At 43.1% G+C, this 19,962-nt stretch overlaps 1 protein-coding gene across 1 annotated transcript in view; it reads left to right on the top strand.

Moving 5' to 3' along the window:
* LOC115254240 (serine/threonine-protein phosphatase 4 regulatory subunit 1) overlaps positions 1–12,907 on the top strand; it is a 379,001-nt gene extending 366,094 nt beyond the window's left edge. Inside the window, exons 6-12 of the mRNA XM_062853320.1 lie at positions 6,529–6,699; positions 6,767–6,946; positions 7,008–8,491; positions 8,552–8,999; positions 9,061–9,183; positions 9,247–9,382; positions 11,968–12,907. Of these exons, the coding sequence (XP_062709304.1) occupies positions 6,529–6,699; positions 6,767–6,946; positions 7,008–8,491; positions 8,552–8,999; positions 9,061–9,183; positions 9,247–9,382; positions 11,968–12,407 (2,982 nt within the window). The 3' untranslated portion in view covers positions 12,408–12,907. The remainder of the gene's footprint in view (positions 1–6,528; positions 6,700–6,766; positions 6,947–7,007; positions 8,492–8,551; positions 9,000–9,060; positions 9,184–9,246; positions 9,383–11,967) is intronic.
* Positions 12,908–19,962: the final 7,055 nt, after the last annotated feature.

Here is a 19,962-nt window from a genome sequence, read left to right as displayed (position 1 = left end):
GAATTCTCCAAGAATTCCGCTTGGAATTCTCCAAGAATTCCGCTTGGAATTCTCCAAGAATTCCGCTTGGAATTCTCCAAGAATTCCGCTTGGAATTCTCCAAAAATTCCACTTGGAATTCTCCAAGAATCTCACTTGGAATTCTCCAAGAATCTCACTTGGAATTCTCAAGAATTCCACTTGGAATTCCACTTGGAATTCTCCAAGAACTCCACTTGGAATTCTCCAAGAATTCCACTTGGAATTCTCCAAGAATTCCACTTGGAATTCTCCAAGAATTCCACTTGGAATTTTCCAAGAATTCCACTTGGAATTCTCCAAGAATTCCACTTGGAATTCTCCAAGAATTCCACTTGGAATTCTCCAAGAATTCCACTTAGAATTCTCCAAGAATTCCACTTGGAATTCTCCAAGAATTGCACTTGGAATTCTCCAAGAATTCCACTTGGAATTCTCCAAGAATTCCACTTGGAATTCTCCAAGAATTCCACTTGGAATTCTCCAAGAATTCCACTTGGAATTCTCCAAGAATTCCACTTGGAATTCTCCAAGAATTCCACTTGGAATTCTCTAAGAATTCCACTTGGAATTCTCCAAGAATTCCACTTGGAATTCTCCAAGAATTCCACTTGGAATTCTCCAAGAATTCCACTTGGAATTCTCCAAGAATTCCACTCGGAATTCTCCAAGAATCCCACTCGGAATTCTCCAAGAATTCCACTCGGAATTCTCCAAGAATTCCACTCGGAATTCTCCAAGAATCCCACTCGGAATTCTCCAAGAATTCCACTCGGAATTCTTCAAGAATTCCACTCGGAATTCTCCAAGAATTCCACTCGGAATTCTCCAAGAATTCCACTCGGAATTCTCCAAGAATTCCACTCGGAATTCTCCAAGAATTTCACTCGGAATTCTCCAAGAATTCCACTCGGAATTCTCCAAGAATTCCACTCGGAATTCTCCAAGAATTCCACTCGGAATTCTCCAAGAATTCCACTCGGAATTCTCCAAGAATTCCACTCGGAATTCTCCAAGAATTCCACTCGGAATTCTCCAAGTTTTCCAAATAAAAGTAACTTTTCGTATCATACACGGCTGCGATATGAAATCTATCATGTCCAGTAAATTCTCTGAAAGCTTGCGATGTTCTACAGGGGATAGACAAAATGATCGGGACAGGCAAAATTTTCACTTTCCAAAAAATGTTCAACTAATTGTAACTTTTCGAAAAGTGCATCGAATATTCTCAAACTTTTACTGTAAGTTCTTCAACTAGTTGTGTATCAGTGGACAAAATTTGGAAAAGATCGGACAATTCTTCACGAAGTAATAAAGATTTTTGAAAAAGATAAAATTATCCGATAGCCAACATTGAGCTGTTATATCTCCGGATTCAATGAACCGAATGCAATGAAATTTTGACTATTCATGACTTATATAATGAACTCTGAAAAACATTTGACTTAACTTGAAATTTTAAACAAGCGAAAAAGTTATAGCGATTTTATTTTTTTCACGATTTTTTAGTAAATTGGTCTATTTTTAACATGCATCCCATTACTTTTTCAATTTATTGGCGGCTATGTTGTTACTTTCCTTCAAAACGCATTTATATATAAGTCAATTAGAGGGAAACTAAATGATCTATAATTTGCATCTTGAATTTTGAAACGATGTTGATGTTTTGGATAATTTGGTGTTTTATTAGAATAATAATCTAATCGTTATAATTTTCTTCCGTGTTAAGAATATTAAGTTAAGTCAATGGGTTTTCATAGCTCATTATATAAGTCATTAATGGTCAAAATTTCATTACATTCGATTCATTTAATCCAGAGATATAACAGCTCAAAGTTGGTTATCGGATAGTTTTACCTTTTTCAAAAAATCTTTATAACTTCGTGAAGAATTGTCCTATCTTTTTCAAATTTTGTCCACTGATACACAACTAGTTGAAGAACTTACAGTAAAAATTTGAGAATATTTTATGCACTTTTCGAAAAGTTACAGCTAATTAAACATTTTTTAATAAGTGAAAATTTTGCCTGTCCCGATCATTTTGTCTATCCCCTGTAGGTCTACCAAACTATGTATTATTATGTTTAGAATATTGTGTCTACAGTTGCTAGAGTTTTTGGTTGCGTTGAGTTATGTTACAGGATCAACTCTGCTTATTGGCGCTGAGATTCTCTTGAGATATCTAAAGAGTATCCATATTGCTCTGCAATTCAGAACATGGGATCTACAGCAGTAACAGTAACTGTTTTTTGCTATTTTGAGCTGCGCAACATTCCTAGCCGTATGGACTGTAGCTCCAGGAAGCGCAAGGGACATTGCAGGATTTCTGGCAAATGCGGGAACTTCATGAAGTTCAGACCTAGAAAGTAATGATATCAGCCTTCTTCAAGCGTTACCTGACAGTCACCCCGCTGACGTAGTGCACGTTCTGTCTGGATCATAATGATCCCAATGCACGACTAATATTTCCATCATACAGTTCTGCTAGATGTATTGCATTCACTCATGTTTACTGAGTTTGTTGGAATGTAGACACTCATGAGAACTGCCACTATCATATGTATATCTGAAGAACTGATCTTTGGAGTAGTTTGATCAGTCTGTATTATCCCAAAAGAATTTTGGAATAGTTCATACTTACAATTCTAAAGGGGCTGCAGACATTTGGGACTAAACTTCAGGACAGTTTGGACGACTCTGAATGTCCAAAAAGAAAGTAGTGATATCTATTGGCTTTCAAATAGATCCAGCAACCATAGGCGACGTTACTTTGATTAGCGGATCTGACTCCAGTTATCGAGTGTACATAGATCTGAAATTCTGCGCTTCTGAGTAGTTTTATTGGTCTGTAGTCTACCAAAACAAAGTTAGGAAGGTTCGTACAAGTCCAATGGGATCGTAGATCATAGTTGGATAACAGTTCATTGTGATAATAACCATTGTACAGCTGTAGATGTCAAGAATTAACTCCAGGGCACTTTGGACGACCCTAGATGTCCCAAAATTAAACAATAATATAAATCTGTTTTATAGTAGGTCTGTTAACCCTCTACTTCCCATGGTTGCTCTAGAGCACCATCGATTTTCGACGAACTCCGGACAAACGGAATTAGATGAATATGATGCAATAATTTTTAGAATATGGTTATAACCTCATAAGGTTAACCCACCTACTAACTACTTGTTTCAATAGTTGAACTATTGATAAACAATCAAAAACCTATTGGTTTACAACCAAAATTTTTTTCATTGATTTCGAAAAATTTAGCCATTTTGCAATAACTTTTGTTCTACCACTTTTTTCGGAAACGCTTTTTTGGCATAGATATAGTCGTTGAAAGTTGTGGGAAAGAAAGGGTTAACCATAGTTGATTCTATACAACGGATTACTACCGTCTACCCTCGTTGGTTTGAACGACACCTCATGCAAACCAACGGGGTTCATTTTTAATTTGAACTTCTAGTAACCCTGTGGACATTAAAAAACACACTGCTGGTAACTTTATTTGCTGTTTTGTTTTGATCCCGTGTTCCGTTTCACCCCGTTCCATGAGCAGAATGACGTTTGAGACGTTTTTAGTTTGAACGATATGCAGATTAGTGGGGGTCAAATTAAAAAGTGTTCAGATTAGATGCGGTCAAACCAACGGGGGTAGACGGTACTGTTACCAGTGTAGTCCTGAAGTTCTACTCTACGGAGTAGTTTGATTGGTCTGGAATGTCCCAAAAGAATGTTGATATGCTTGTGCTTGTGTTGTTCGATAGGTTTACACGACTTTGACGCTGCTCTGTTTTTGAATCGCGATTTAAGTTGTTCGTGGATTGGAAAAAATATATTTGCCTATCATCAAGCCCGCAGGTTTAATCGTGCTTGCTTTTATTCATTGTGTACCCTGTATAAACGCCTTTCGAGTCTCGATAAATTGATTTCAATTTTAACGTTGTTTTCGGTTTGCAATGGCGGAGGCCAGAAAGTGTAAGAAATGCTGCCAATCTATTGACAGTTATGCCGATCTGTTCACGGTTTGTGAAGGTGATTGTGCGGGTTTATTTCATGCCAGTTGCGTTGGTCTGAAAGACGAAGACATCGACTTCCTAACACTATCGCAGAATGCCTTGTGGATGTGTGATACGTGCATGAGTATGTTCCGAAAAACGAGAGAGGGTATCCCAGTCAACACAGCAGACAAAACTGACAGCACGAAATCGATCGAGCAAGAAGTGAAGGATTTGAAAACAGCGGTGAACGGAATTTTGAACACTCTTTCGAAAATTGTTCCTACGGCCACGACTTCCCCGAACACACCATCGAATGTACTGCACTCAACGCCGATCGCGATCTCATCACACACGCTTTTCAACGGAACGAATGGATGTGCCGCAAGCGTGAGCAATTGTGATAGCGCAAGCCGGCCTCAAATAGAAGATGAAATCAGAACAAACAACGACTATTTCGCATTGTTTCTCTCGAACATCAATCCATATGTTTCTGAGAGGGATGTACATCAAATGGTATCTCACGCGCTTGGCTTTAGTGAACCCGAGCGTCTGGATGTGACCAAACTGACGAAAAGGTGGAACGATCAAATGATGCCAGATTTCGTTTCTTTTAAAGTAATTGTTAGTAGAAAATGGAAATACCGAGCGCTTGATCCTTCGACGTGGTCTGTTAATGTGAAGTTTAGGGAGTTTGTTTGTAAGCATAACGACACTTGGCGACCTTGAATATAAAAGTGTATTGGAATGTAAAGATAGTTTGTTTTTTGTTTGATTTTTTTTGTAAGGATTATTGTATGGATTCGCCTATGAATGTATTTGATGCTGTTCTTTTGATATTGTTTGTTGTAATGTGTTCTGTTTGATTGTTAAATTAGTTTTAAGATATTCAATAAGACTTTATTGTCAGTTGGATTAAAGAAATAAATAAAATAAAGAAATAAAATAAAGAAATAAAACTTGAAGGTCATAGTTAATAATTGTTGTTACAGTTCATAGCGGAAACCACCAATACAACGGCTGTAGGTGTTAAGTACTTAACTCCAGAACTGTTCGGACGACGTTGAATATCCCAACAGTATATAACAATTTATACTAGTCTTCAAGTAGGTTCAGTAGTTTTAGTTATGCAACGTAACTCTGTATTGATGTCACTGGGTATTGCTACTGTATAGATCTGAGGTTCAAAACTTCAAATAACAATTTGTTGCTAAAACGAGCAAAGCTATTCCTGTAGATTTGAAGAACTGAATTCCAGAACAGTTTGGATCACCTCAAACATCCCAAGAAATGAAAAACTGCTCCACATCCATAAGGAAAGTTATTCAAAATCATCATTTAACGCTACAATGGTGCATCAATTATTTCGTTTTCCAAAACCTCTCCTGCGGTTCTTCCATCAATTCTTCCTATGAACCCTCCTGAAATTGTAACTCTAGTTCCTCCATAAATTTTTCTAGGGATTTCCTCCTGGGCATTCCTTCTTGGATTTTGAGAAGATGTCCGGAATCCAAAAATGGCGAACAGATGATTCAATACTGTGGCCCAAAATCCAAGATGCCGTCTCACAGTTCAAGATGGTCGCTGTTTTAAGGAGTTTGAGACTCTGAGACCATGGGTATATTTGGTAAGCGGAAGATATCCAGAGTCTAAACACAGAACATGCAAGCTGGTGGCCTCAAATCTAATATAGCAACTTGAAATTCAAGATGGCGCCTGCTTTCAGTTATAAAACCGTGTATTATGGGTATATTTGATATAAAGATGTCTGGAGTCCAAAAATGGTGACCATAATATCCAAAATGGCGGCTCAAAATCTAGCATGGGGTCCAAAATTCAAGATGGCTGCTGTTTTAAGGAGTTTTAGACTCTAGAACCATGCAATATGGGTATATTTGGTAAAGGGAAGATGTTCGGATTAGAAAAATAATGACCGGAATATCCAAGATGGCGCCCCAAATCTAAGATGGCAGCCCAATATATCTAAAATGCTTTATATGAATGCAATCTTCGGTTAGTTCAGATGGCTAAAACTATATCGAGGTGAGCGTCGGTACCGTAAATTGTTGTAAATTTCGAAGGAAGTTTTACGTCTACAGTCCTATCGCAACGAAAAATTACCCAAAATCTCCAGAATGAGTGACAGAAAAACGAAAGCAGTGCGAAGAACATTATACAAAGAAGAAACTCATCGATAATCACCCTCAAAAAGGGCGTATTCTAGACTCTCAAAGTGGCTGTGAAATGGTTTTATTCGACTCATATCACAGCCAGCTTTGATGAGCTGGAATGCGCACCGCGCTCAACGAAGTGATCAACTACTCTACATCATCAACGCAACGGAGAACAACAGCACCGGGGAAGGATCGTACTCGATCGCAACGTAGTTTAACAGTAGTCGTGTGGTAATCTTTTCACTCTTTGGAACATTTATTTGAAGCTGTTCTTACGTACACGGCAAAGCGAAGTCTAACCGGCGCACTTGTTTTCCAATTTCCCCCATTCCCGTTGCAGCTCATGGTGAAGATCGTGCCGATCGTCGGCTATGCCAAAACCTACGAACTGGTGTACGAGCGCTTCCTGGAGATGTGCCGCTGCAAGGAACACTTTGTCCGACGGGAATGTGCCACCGCCTTTCCGGTGATGTGCGAGGTCCTAGGAAACGAACTGTTCGAGAAGAGTATGGTAAGTTGGATTGTTGGGGGCGATCGCAGGAACGATCATCTCACCCATAGCTTTCGCACCTCTACAGTTGCCCGTGTTCATGAGACTGTGCGACGATGAAATCTGGACGGTGAGGCGAGCCTGCGCCGAGGTGATGCCTATCATGGCCCTGCTGTGCACACTGGAGAAGCGTCGCAAGGTGCTGGTTCCGGCGATGAAGAAGTTCATGTTCGATCCCAGTCAGTGGGTGATCATGGCTGCGCTGAAGGTAGGTCCTCGATCTTGCATCAAGCCATTTGATTCTAGACTCGTATTTCTCCTCCCCGTAGAACCTAGGTCAGTTCCTGACGACGTTCGCGCAGTTGCGCGTCCTTGGGCTAGCCTACAACAGCAATCTGGAACTGACGTTGACGAATGCGGCCGATTGTCTATCGTTCCGTCAGTTGGACACCCGGCGGGTCACGTACGGCAATCAACCATCGGCCGAAGATCTTCTGAAGAACTTCGAGTGCTACGAGAAACGGTTCAAGGATTCGATCCAGCGGTACGCGTTGCTTTCGCTGGTCAAATACAACGAGGAACCGTGGAAGGCCCGAGGAGATGACATGATCAACGTGGAGGTGTACCTGTACTCGATCGTCTACGCTGATCGTCGGTCGCAGCGGTTGTCGACGGGTTCCAACTCGGATGATGGTGGGATTTCGAAAATTTCGGACTTTTCGTACAAATACTATGTGAGGAAGTCGCTTTCGTCGACGACGCTGTGTTCGCCGCCGCCGGTGGTACAGCTGCACCGGGGAACGCGGAACTACGACGAGAAGAATCCGTTGAATCGCTTCCTGCGGTACTGTTCACCCATGAAGAACAACTTTGCGGATGTATTCGCTAAGCAAGGAAGTGGGGGGTTAGGGAGGGGCAGTGATTCCGATGACTACCACGGAGGTTGGGGCCCGGATGACGATGACTACAGTTCGTTGACCTTGAAGATGAAGGTGTTCGATAATGATCTTGAAGGTTTGGAGGCCGGGGGAGATGGAGGAGGAGGGAGCGGTGGTGCCGCTGGAGAATCTTCAGGGGACACTAGCGGAACGGGCAGCAGCAATCCATCAGTGCCTGAAAGCGATGATAAAAAGAAGTCCGAGCAGGGGACCTTTGAGGAGTCTACTTCTGACGACGAATCCGTAGACCAGAGCTTCAACTCGCATCAATTCTGGTACATTAGTCCGGAACTTCCACTGGAACTGGACTTTATCGATGAGGATACTGCCAAGAGCACTGACACCAGTGCCAAAAAGTCGGATATAAGCAATAACAACTCCGCTACGGCCCCGATCGCGACGACGGAACTGGAGTCGCACGAGGACAGCAAAAACAACAACTCCAAGCTCAGTCTTTCGGCGACGGAGAAGACCTCGACTGCCCCTGTTGTCGCTCAGGATAATGACCCCACAAACGACAGCGACTCGTCCTATGGCAGTATCAACAACAACTCCGAACCGGAACGTCTCGACTCGGAAATGGAAAGGTACTGTCCGGAGTTGACCAGAACCAAGCCAGTACAGCAATCAATGAAGCCGGGAGGATCTTTCCATCACCAACAGCACCATCAACTGGTGGACAGCGTAACATCCGGTGTGGCTGCCATGGCAATCGGCAAAGAAGGCGAACGCCTCAAGGACATCATCAAGTGGCAAAACGAGGAAGTGGAGTGGAACCTTCTGGAGGACTTCGTTCACATGAAGAACATCAACAAGGAGCTGTGCTTCCAGTGCGCGTACAGTTTTCCGGCGATCGTGCTGACCTTCGGAGAGAAGTAAGTTACACTTGCTCGTGTTTGCAGAACGACCCCCTAATCCCATTTTCTTCCCTTTAGATTCTGGCCCATCCTGAGCAGTCACTTCTTCGCACTGTGCAACGACATCCAGATCACGGTCCGCCGAACGATGGCCGCCTCCATCAGTCAGATCGCGCTCATTATCGGCCGGGAGCAGGCGACCCGGGACCTGGTAGCGCCCTACACCGAATTCCTGATGGACTCGGACGAGATGAAGATCGAAGTGGTGAACACGCTGGCCGAGTTCCTCAAGGTGATCGACGGTTCCGAGCACGAGACGCTCATGGACCAGCTCAGTCTGTGCCTACAACCGCCGCTGAATATGATGAACTGGCGCTTCCGCGAGGCCGTCGCCCGGCAGATTGTCCAGCTGGTGCCGATGCACTCCAAGATCCGAAAGGAAAACTGCCTGCTGTACCTGACTGGGCTGGCGATGCGACTGATGATCGACAAGTACGACAGTGTGCGGAAGGCCGGAGTAGATGCGGTAAGTGGTCCAGATTAGAAAGCGTTGAAAATCGCAATACTAACAATCATCCTCATTTCAGTTCGTGGAGTGCTCCCGGGAGTTCCAGAAGAACGACTCTGTGTTCAAATTCTTCACGGAAAACTTTGCTCATAGTTCAAATTGGCGACGTCGGCAGACGTACATCCTAGCGGCGGGAAGAATCGTAAGTTCAGCAATTCTCAGATTTATGACGGTCTCTCTGACTTTTTCTTTCCAATTCAAACAGCTCGAAACGGAAAGCATCGAGGTGGAAACGTTCCGCAAACACGTGCTCAAGAACGTCCTCATGCTGGTCAACGATGTGGTGCCGAATGTGAGAATACAAGTAGCCAAGTGCCTCAAGGATATCATTCTGCCGCATGGTAAGTAGCGAAGCCGTATTTCTAGGTTGAATCCACGTTCCACTCGGAATTCGTCAAGAAATTCACTCGGAATTCTTCGAGAATTACACCTGGAATTCTCCAAGAATTACACCTGGAATTCTCCAAGAATTCCACTTGGAATTCTCCAAGAATTCCACTTGGAATTCTCCAAGAATTCCACTTGGAATTCTCCAAGAATTCCACTTGGAATTCTCCAAGAATTCCACTTGGAATTCTCCAAGAATTCCACTTGGAATTCTCCAAGAATTCCACTTGGAATTCTCCAAGAATTCCACTTGGAATTCTCCAAGAATTCCACTTGGAATTCTCCAAGAATTCCACTTGGAATTCTCCAAGAATTCCACTTGGAATTCTCCAAGAATTCCACTTGGAATTCTCCAAGAATTCCACTTGGAATTCTCCAAGAATTCCACTTGGAATTCTCCAAGAGTTCCACTTGGAATTCTCTAAGAATTCCACTTGGAATTCTCCAAGAATTCCACTTGGAATTCTCCAAGAATTCCACTTGGAATTCTCCAAGAATTCCACTTGAAATTCCACACGAAGTTGTCCAAGAATTCCATACGATATTCTCCAAGAATTCCACTTGGAATTCTCCAAGAATTCCACTCGAAATTTTCCAAACATTCCATTCGAAATTCTTCAAGAATTCCACTTGGAATTCTCCAAGAATTCCACTTGGAATTCTCCAAGAATTCCACTTGGAATTCTCCAAGAATTCCACTTGGAATTCTCCAAGAATTCCACTTGGAATTCTCCAAGAATTCCACTTGGAATTCTCCAAGAATTCCACTTGGAATTCTCCAAGAATTCCACTTGGAATTCTCTTCTTGTAGAATACCAAGTGGAATTCTTGTAGAATTCCAAGTGGAATTCTTGTAGAATTCCAAGTGGAATTCTTGTAGAATTCTAAGTGGAATTCTTGTAGAATTCCAAGTGGAATTCTTGTAGAATTCCAAGTGGAATTCTTGTAGAATTCCAAGTGGAATTCTTGTAGAATTCCAAGTGGAATTCTTGTAGAATTCCAAGTGGAATTCTTGTAGAATTCCAAGTGGAATTCTTGTAGAATTCCAAGTGGAATTCTTGTAGAATTCCAAGTGGAATTCTTGTAGAATTCCAAGTGGAATTCTTGTAGAATTCCAAGTGGAATTCTTGTAGAATTCCAAGTGGAATTCTTGTAGAATTCCAAGTGGAATTCTTGTAGAATTCCAAGTGGAATTCTTGTAGAATTCCAAGTGGAATTCTTGTAGAATTCCAAGTGGAATTCTTGTAGAATTCCAAGTGGAATTCTTGTAGAATTCCAAGTGGAATTCTTGTAGAATTCCAAGTGGAATTCTTGTAGAATTCCAAGTGGAATTCTTGTAGAATTCCAAGTGGAATTCTTGTAGAATTCCAAGTGGAATTCTTGTAGAATTCCAAGTGGAATTCTTGTAGAATTCCAAGTGGAATTCTTGTAGAATTCCAAGTGGAGTTCTTGTAGAATTCCAAGTGGAGTTCTTGTAGAATTCCAAGTGGAGTTCTTGTAGAATTCCAAGTGGAATTCTTGTAGAATTCCAAGTGGAATTCTTGTAGAATTCCAAGTGGAATTCTTGTAGAATTCCAAGTGGAATTCTTGTAGAATTCCAAGTGGAATTCTTGTAGAATTCCAAGTGGAATTCTTGTAGAATTCCAAGTGGAATTCTTGTAGAATTCCAAGTGGAATTCTTGTAGAATTCCAAATGGAATTCTTGTAGAATTCCAAATGGAATTCTTGTAGAATTCCAAATGGAATTCTTGTAGAATTCCAAATGGAATTCTTGTAGAATTCCAAATGGAATTCTTGTAGAATTCCAAATGGAATTCTTGTAGAATTCCAAATGGAATTCTTGTAGAATTCCAAATGGAATTCTTGTAGAATTCCAAATGGAATTCTTGTAGAATTCCAAATGGAATTCTTGTAGAATTCCAAATGGAATTCTTGTAGAATTCCATATGGAATTCTTGTAGAATTCCAAATGGAATTCTTGTAGAATTCCAAATGGAATTCTTGTAGAATTCCAACTGGAATTCTTGTAGACTTCAACTTCACTCCACTTGGAATTCTCCAAGAATTCCACTTGGAATTTTCCAAGAATTCCACTTGAAATTTCCAAGAATTCCACTTGAAATTTTCCAAGAATTCCACTTGCAATTCTCAAAGAATTCCACTGTAGAATTCTGGTAGAATTCCAAGTGGAATTCCTGTAGAATTCCAAGTGGAATTCCTGTAGAATTCCAAGTGGAATTCCTGTAGAATTCCAAGTGGAATTCCTGTAGAATTCCAAGTGGAATTCCTGTAGAATTCCAAGTGGAATTCCTGTAGAATTCCAAGTTGAATTCTTGTAGAATTCCGAGTGGAATTCTTGTAGAATTTCGAGTGGAATTCTTGTAGAATTCCGAGTGGAATTCTTCTCTAGTTAGGCTAGGTTTTAGGCCTAAGCGGGGATGAATAAATCGGCCCTGAATCACAGTAAACAAACGCGCTGTTTAGTTTAGCCAGAAAACCATGCTTACCTTTCTTATTCATCCGTTTCCTCCCCTTCCAGCGAGCTTCTCGCCGTCCAGCCCGGACGCGGATGCCATCGAACACACGCTGACCAAGTTGCGCGCCGATCCGGACCGTGACGTCCGCGGTCACACCGACGGCTACTTCAACCCGGAAGAGGACTCGCTGGCGGCCGGTGCCCCTGAGACGACCGCCAATGCTTCGACGATCGACACCGCCTCAACGTCTTCAACTTCGTCGACCTCGTCGCTATCGCCACCTCCGTCGACATCGTCGGCGGCGGCGGTGACGGCGGCGGCGGCGGCAGCGGCGAGTCCGTCGGCGAGTCCGTCGGCGTCTTCGTATTTGGCTGCTACGGATCCCGTAACGGGTCAAGAAGAAGATTATCACGAGATGCTGAAAGACATCGAGCAGCGATTGAAGAACTTACCCGACAATTGGCTCTCAGGTGACTGCCATCCGATAGAGTACGAGTTTTGAGCTTGGCTTCCACTGGGTGCCGGCGTCGGTACCGGCGGCAGAAGCAGCCTTGCCGGTTGTCCGCTGCTTGGGCACTTGCTAACAAAGGGACAAACCTATCATCCACCACCTAAGTTCGTATGCTATTTTATCCTAGTTGCAATTGTAGTGTTTTCCTCTTTTATTTTGTAACGTTCGAAGGCATGATTGTTGTCGGTTGAGGCTTGGTGCGATGAGTTCGGCAACTGATCGACTCGGTTTTTAAGAGATTTGTGTTTTGTATAGCGCAGCAACATTGAACAGTTTAGGTTTGACCATTTAGAGAAGACACCACTTATTTTTAGCTTGTGAGTCGTGATGAGTGCAAATTAAGCAAAACAAATCTATTTTACAAGTATGGCACCAAGATTCAAAGAAATATATAGTCTATTCGTTTTTTTTTTTATGTTCATATAAGCGAAAGTACAACTTTGAAAAGATTAACTACGGCGTAACAGCCGGAGAAAGTGTTCAAAATGGAAGCATCACCGGAACAATAGAATTCTACTGACCGATCACACTCCCATTACGGCTAGGATCCATATGTTACATCTAAATTGTTCTTCTTGGATTGATTTGTTTCATCCATTTCAAACATTCATACCAACAACAAACACACAAATGCACCGTTTATGATAGTATAGACCCCCCCCTTTATGCGTGATATTGTTTGCATCAATAAACTGTGTAAGAACTAGGAGTAGCTAGATTTTACCTTGTGCCTGTTGTTAACCTACTAAAATAAACTTCTAGTAGGGTGCAAGCACCGGTTTTGGCCAGTCTAAGGGAATCATTTAAAAAAAAATAACCAATAATCCAATGTAAACTATCAATATGTCAAATGCAAGGTTTCGATCGATACTTTATTAGAAAAATACAGAAATCAAGCTAATACTTGATTTTTGTATTGAAAGTGGCACTGGCCAAAATAGAAGCATTGCCGCAGTTTTGGCCATATTCTCAGCTTTAGTATCTATTTTGGCCAATCATGTGTATTTCTTATGAGAGTGGCCAAATTAGAAGCACCCTGGCTAAAATAGTTATATGGGAGCTGATTTTTAAAGGAAAAATATTTTTTTCTTCCAGTTTTTAATCAAAATGTATGGTTTTCACAGCTGTAATCGTCATATTGTATTAGAATCTACTAGTAAAAAATAAATTTATGCCGATTTAGATCGTAACAGGCTGAATACCGCACTATGGCCAAAACTCCGGGCTGGCCAAAACTGAAGCGTCTACCCTACCTAATTTGAAAGTTCCGATCAAGTTCTGAGAAGCATCTTAAGCATCTTAAGCAGCTTTGAAGCTGCTTAGAGTACTATCAATGAACTTGAGCTGCACTCTTCCAGAATGCGCCCTGAACGCGCGACGAGTTCCAATGATACTGTCTGGGCCCGTAACTCCCCAGGCGCGGTTCAACTTTTGTCTTCGGTTTTCTGCATTAGATGTGGTTTATGATTATTTGTCGGTAAAAATGAAACCCTACAAATGTTCCATAGACCAGCAAAGCTTCATTACGCAGCGTCCATAATAAGCTGTCTTTGAATCGGGGTTGGATTTGTTCAGTAATGTTATTTGATTAAAAATAATCGAGAGATTTTCGTACAAACAATATCACGCATATGGTAGTCCGCAGGCATCTTCAATAGTAGACTCGATGTGGTAGTTCATAAACGATTGTTTCTCGTTATTAACCCTAAAAGGGATACCTGGGGTCCATTGGACCCCAGGCGCCTTTCAGAGCTCGTCTTTGATGGAACACACTCAGCGAGGTGACGAAACTGAGGCCATGAAGGTATCTCTTTTAGGGTTAAGAACAACCGCATCGAGCTAGTTCGTTAGAATAGTAATCACACAAACAAACGTGCTCATTCTGCGAATGGAGTGACGTGAGAAAAGTCGGAGTCGTATATCGAGGTGAGAAATCTCGACTCGAATGAGGTGACTCTCCATTTGATTTACACGGCGAGTCACTTCATTCGAGAGTGGATTCCTCATCTCGATATACGACTCCGACTTTTCTCACGTCACTCCATTCGCAGAATGAGCACAAAAGACAGTTGTGCTCATTCTGCGAATGGAGTGACGTGAGAAAAGTCGGAGTCGTATATCGAGGTGAGAAATCTCGACTCGAATGAGGTGACTCTCCATTTGATTTACACGGCGAGTCACTTCATTCGAGAGTGGATTCTTCATCTCGATATACGACTCCGACTTTTCTCACGTCACTCCATTCGCAGAATGAGCACAAGTATAGTTAAATCATTTACAACACACAGTTCAGTTACTCGATATCAATTATTATTCAAACAAAACAGTATCCACAATTGCTATATACATATACATAGGAATAGTTTAGTAGAGCGATTATGTAAGCAACGCAATTGACAAGACTCTACCCCCTTATATCATAAAACAAAACTGAAAACTATAGTGAAAACAAGAGATACAACACTGTTGAAACAATATAGCCTAAAAAGTGTTGGCACTAGAACCGTTGAGAGTGGATCACTCGCGATCACACACACACAGCACACGAACACACAGTCTGCCTATAACTACTACCTTTAATAGCGACGAGCGATATGCAAAATGACGCTCCAAAATGCGGAAGGCCTCCAATCCTCCCCTAAATAATAAATGAAAAACTTTTTGTACATTTTATAGGCAGAAACATGCGCAGTGTGCTCCCTATAAGTAGACTCCGTCGCACCAAAGGAAGGCGCGAGTTCGTAGAACAATAAATGCGAGTTAGAGAATAGGTGATCATGGCATTTGGGTTTGGTCGGTCGATAGTGGTTATCACATCCTTGGTAGTTAGGCGCGTTCACTGCTTGTTTTGTTTTTTTTTGTTCCAATGTACCCATATATGAGCCCTAAATCAAAGAAAAAAGTGGCCGGATGTTTGAATCCCTTATTTTGATATGTCCGTACATACTGGAATCGCCTTAACGTTTGCCTTATCGATATGAACACCGCTATTACGGTATTTCACTTCCACTATCGATTAATCGTATCCTTCAAAGTACCTAATTGTGCTCATATGCTCATATTTGTGCTCATTCTGCGAATGGAGTGACGTGAGAAAAGTCGGAGTCGTATATCGAGGTGAGAAATCTCGACTCGAATGAGGTGACTCTCCATTTGATTTACACGGCGAGTCACTTCATTCGAGAGTGGATTCTTCATCTCGATATACGACTCCGACTTTTCTCACGTCACTCCATTCGCAGAATGAGCACAATTATCGGCAAAATCAACCAGCTTTACCAGCCCAGTGGTAGTTGCGCTTATTTTGAGAATGGTACGCCTTGACAAATGTGCTCATTCTGCGAATGGAGTGACGTGAGAAAAGTCGGAGTCGTATATCGAGATGAGGAATACCGTCTCGAATGAAGTGACTCGCCGTGTAAATCAAATGGAGAGTCACCTCATTCGAGTCGAGATTTCTCACCTCGATATACGACTCCGACTTTTCTCACGTCACTCCATTCGCAGAATGAGCACAAAAAATCCGTGTCGTATATCGAAATGAGAAATCTCGGCTCGAATGAAGTCACTCTCCATTTGCATAGCCATTCCGGACATGTCAGGGCTAGCCTCGATGGCCGTCTTGATGGCTACTGTCGGGATACCGTCCGGACCCGGAGCTTTGTTCAACTTAAGCGACTTCGCTATTGCGATGAGCTCGTCGTTTGTTACCGGGGCGACCTCGCTTTGGCTTGTTTTGCCATAGGGAACGAGGGCCCTTGGTCTTGTATCGTGGCGTGGGAACAACGTTTCCACGATCTTCTGCAGCATCTCGGGGGAGCGTTTTTGGGGTGCTGACGCGCCCTTTATTTTGGCCATGACTACTCAGTAGGCATCACCCCAAGGGGTCGTGTTGGCTGTCTGGCAGAGATTTTCGAAGCACGTCCGCTTACGCGCCTTAATCTCTTTGTTCAGAGCCAGCTTTACCGCCCTGTAGGGCTCACTTCGCTCCATTCTACCCTCATCGTTGCGAGCTGTTTACATTCTCCTTCTAGCTCTTAGGCAGGATGCGCGGAGATCTGCGATTTCTGGACACCACCAGTATATCGGTTTGCGTCCATTTCTGGGTAGCGATTGCCTTGGCATTGCGGCGTCACATGCACGGCTTAGGGTTCCAACTAGATCATAGCTGGATAGATCATCGGTGTTACCCTCCAGAAGCAATCGCTCCCCACAAATGCCGGCTTATCGAAGCGCAGGGTCAGCCATGCCCGATGAAGGTCAATGACCTTCGGCTGTGGCCGTCTCCCTACGTGTTCCACCCTGTATCGAATCACCAGATGGTCACTGTGTGTGTATCCATCGTCAACCATCCAGTCCGACCTAGAGTTTAGACCCGGGCTCCAGAAGGTCACATCACTCTGCTCTGCACCGTTCCTACCGTAGGTTTTTCTTGTCGCTTTACGCTCGTGACATCCACGTTCAGTCTAGCCTAGCTTCAAGTAGAGCCCAGTCTCTCGCGTTAGTCAAGCGACTATCCCACTCAATGGCCCAGGCGTTAAAGTGTCCACCGATGACCACGGAACTCAATCCCACTAGTGCGCTAGATAGCAAATCCAGCATAGACGAGAACTGGTCTATCGGTCACCTGGGAGGGACATAACAACTGCAGTAGTACATCCCGTTGATCTTCGCAAAGCCCTCGTACGACGTGAAAATTATTTCCTGGACCGGTAAACGACCAGTTGTACAGATCGCCGCTAGCTTGAACTTATCCGCTACCCAGTTCCCGTTATCGGGAGGGATGCGGTATGGGTCCTGTGGTAGTTTAGCAGATCAAGTAGGCTGAGCCCTTGGAATTATCATTATTAGTCGAGACGTCAACTGGGGAAGTACCACATTGGCGACGAGGATGGGATTTGAACCACCAATCCTGGGAGGAAGTGATTGCGGTTAACGAACAATGGTCAATTTCGAAAGAAAGGGAGATGTGGTAGTTTAGCAGATCAAGTAGGCTGAGCCCTTGGAATTATCATTATTAGTCGAGACGTCAACTGGGGAAGTACCACAGGTCCGATAGTAGGGTGATCTCTGTACTGACTGCCACAGCAACTGTTGTGCAGCTTCACAATGGTTCAGGTTTAGTTGTGTAACCTGCATTAACGTCGGATGGTTCGATCTCCTCGCGTGCTTGGGCATTTTGGGCCGCCCGTCGTGTGACCCTTGTTCGCCGTGCAAATCAGACTATTTGGTGCCGAGTTGCACTTCCTGGCGATGTGGCCTTCCACTCCGCATTTCCTGCAGTGTTTGCTCCTGTCGCGGCCTTTACATGCCCACGACTTATGTCTAGTGATGTACCGAATAGTACTATTCGGCTTTCGGCCGAATACCGAATATTTTAAAATTTATTATTCGGCGAAACGAATATTCGGCCGAATAGTCGGTCAGATATTCGGCTGATTTTCTTATCAAAAACCTTGTAAAATGAATATCAAAAGCAAGTTCATTCATAAAATTGTAATATTTAATACCCTGAATCCATAGAAAAATGTTTATATTACAGAAAAAGTTACTTTTTGCAAATAAAATGCTTCGAAAATGTAACGCACGATTTACGGAATTTTCAATTGAGCGTGTTATCGCTGTATTTACACATTATTCGGCTTATTCGGTATATTCGGCCGAATAATACATTTGTTATTCGGCTAAACGAATATTCGGCGAAATCCAAAAATCGCTGATATTCGGCCCGAATATTCGGCCGGCCGAATATTCGGTACATCACTACTTATGTCCCTGTTCAAAGCACTTGAAGCACGCCACGGAGGCTCGTATATGCTGAGCAGACACCCTGATCAACCTACTCTGATCTTATTGAATGCAGTCGCCTTGTGTGCCACCCTACGGGGAGCTTGATTGTCGCGATCTTCATGCCTGCAGAGCCCTTTCGCAGGCGGATCGATGCACTTGGTGCATCTTTTTTTTTTGTCTGTATTAACGAGATTTTTAACCCGAGGCTAGTTCATCTCGGGACCCACTTTTTACTTCCCTTCCGAAGGAGGAACCCACATTTTGTGAGTATGTCGGGAGTGGGATTCGATCCCAGGTCCTCGGCGTGATAGTCAAGTGTTCTAACCACCTGTTACAAAATAAAAGAAATTAATTAATACAATGTATCAACATATAACGACACATAGTACCTTACAATTGCACAAATTAGGAACATCACAAATTGACGCAACACGACACATAACATAAATTTGCCCTGTTATCCAGATGGATAACATCTTCCGATCACAGGATGACGAGGTTTCATGCATTGGTTTGGGTCCATCAGTCATCCTGGAATTGTATTTTATTTGGCAGTTTGCCTTTTAGTTCACAGCATTTGTTCCTGTGTTCATAGCTGGGTTTTGTCTAGGAAAACTAATCCTAATCGTGCATTCCGCTTCGGGTTTCGATACTAGAGCTCTATGACTTGAAGTCTGTGCCAGGGAAAGGTTTACGTCTCTAGTAATTATTCGCGGCCCGAAATGGCCTGAATGTTGGCAATCGAAATAGGATTGCAATTCATGGGCCTCTATTCTGCCAGAACCCTATAAATGTTAATTAATACTAGGTGAATATTTACAAGTTAAAATTCAACATGTAACACAAAGAACGTACGAATATAATATTTATAACACATTTAACAATTATTCTGTCTTATAATTGTAACAAATATTTATACCCGTAACACACCACACCAGGTCCGCTCCCCACTTGGTGCATCTACCTCGCACTGCTGTTTAAGCGTGGCTGCGAGCTCTTCTGCGTCGGTGATCTTGTCACTGGAGAGTTGTCTCCGCCGTTAGGGCACTTACCTGCACTTTTTTGCCCAATACCTCTTGAGCTAATGCTTTGTAGAAGGTACCTGTCTTGGCCGCTTCCTTATTCAGCACTAGCATCATTTTTCCAGTCCTGGTGCGCCGGATGCTTTTTACATTCGCGCCCAGCGGTAAGAGACGATTTTCGCTTCACATGGGCTTCAGCACCTAGGCGTACGTGTCTGCCTCGGTTTTGAAGACCAACGCGTCGCTCCATTCCAGCAACTCCTATCCCTACCTCCTCGCGGTACCGGCCGGAAACTATTGCCCATTGCACGGTGACGTCATCAAGAAATCGCTCTCTTTCTCTCCTACGGGAAATTAGAAAACAACAGGACCAACACCTGTCAAATTTGACAGGTACTGGTCCTGTTGTTTTCAAACTCTCTGAAGGAGTAAAAGAGATAGAATTTCGCCGTGAAGTGGCCTATGAGCAACCTTAGGGAAGATCGGATAACCAACCCCTGTGGGAACTTTGGTCGTAGGCTGACAGGGAAGGGGGGGGGGGGTTTGCTTCGGCAAACCTGAGCGTCTGTTCTCCAGGAGGAGCGGCTCACAACAGCGTCTGATCCCCATGTTAAGGGCGGCTGATCTACGTCCGAGTGCCAGGGAAGGACTGTGCACTATGGTCCTCCGGAAAGTAGGGGGTTGGTGTCAGGCCCACCGAGTCAGCCGCAAAAAAAAACCAATGTAGCGGAAAA

This window comes from Aedes albopictus, chromosome 2, assembly GCF_035046485.1.
Source record: "Aedes albopictus strain Foshan chromosome 2, AalbF5, whole genome shotgun sequence".
NCBI classification, from domain to species: domain Eukaryota; kingdom Metazoa; phylum Arthropoda; class Insecta; order Diptera; family Culicidae; genus Aedes; species Aedes albopictus.
This window is presented reverse-complemented; position numbering and strand designations above follow the sequence as displayed.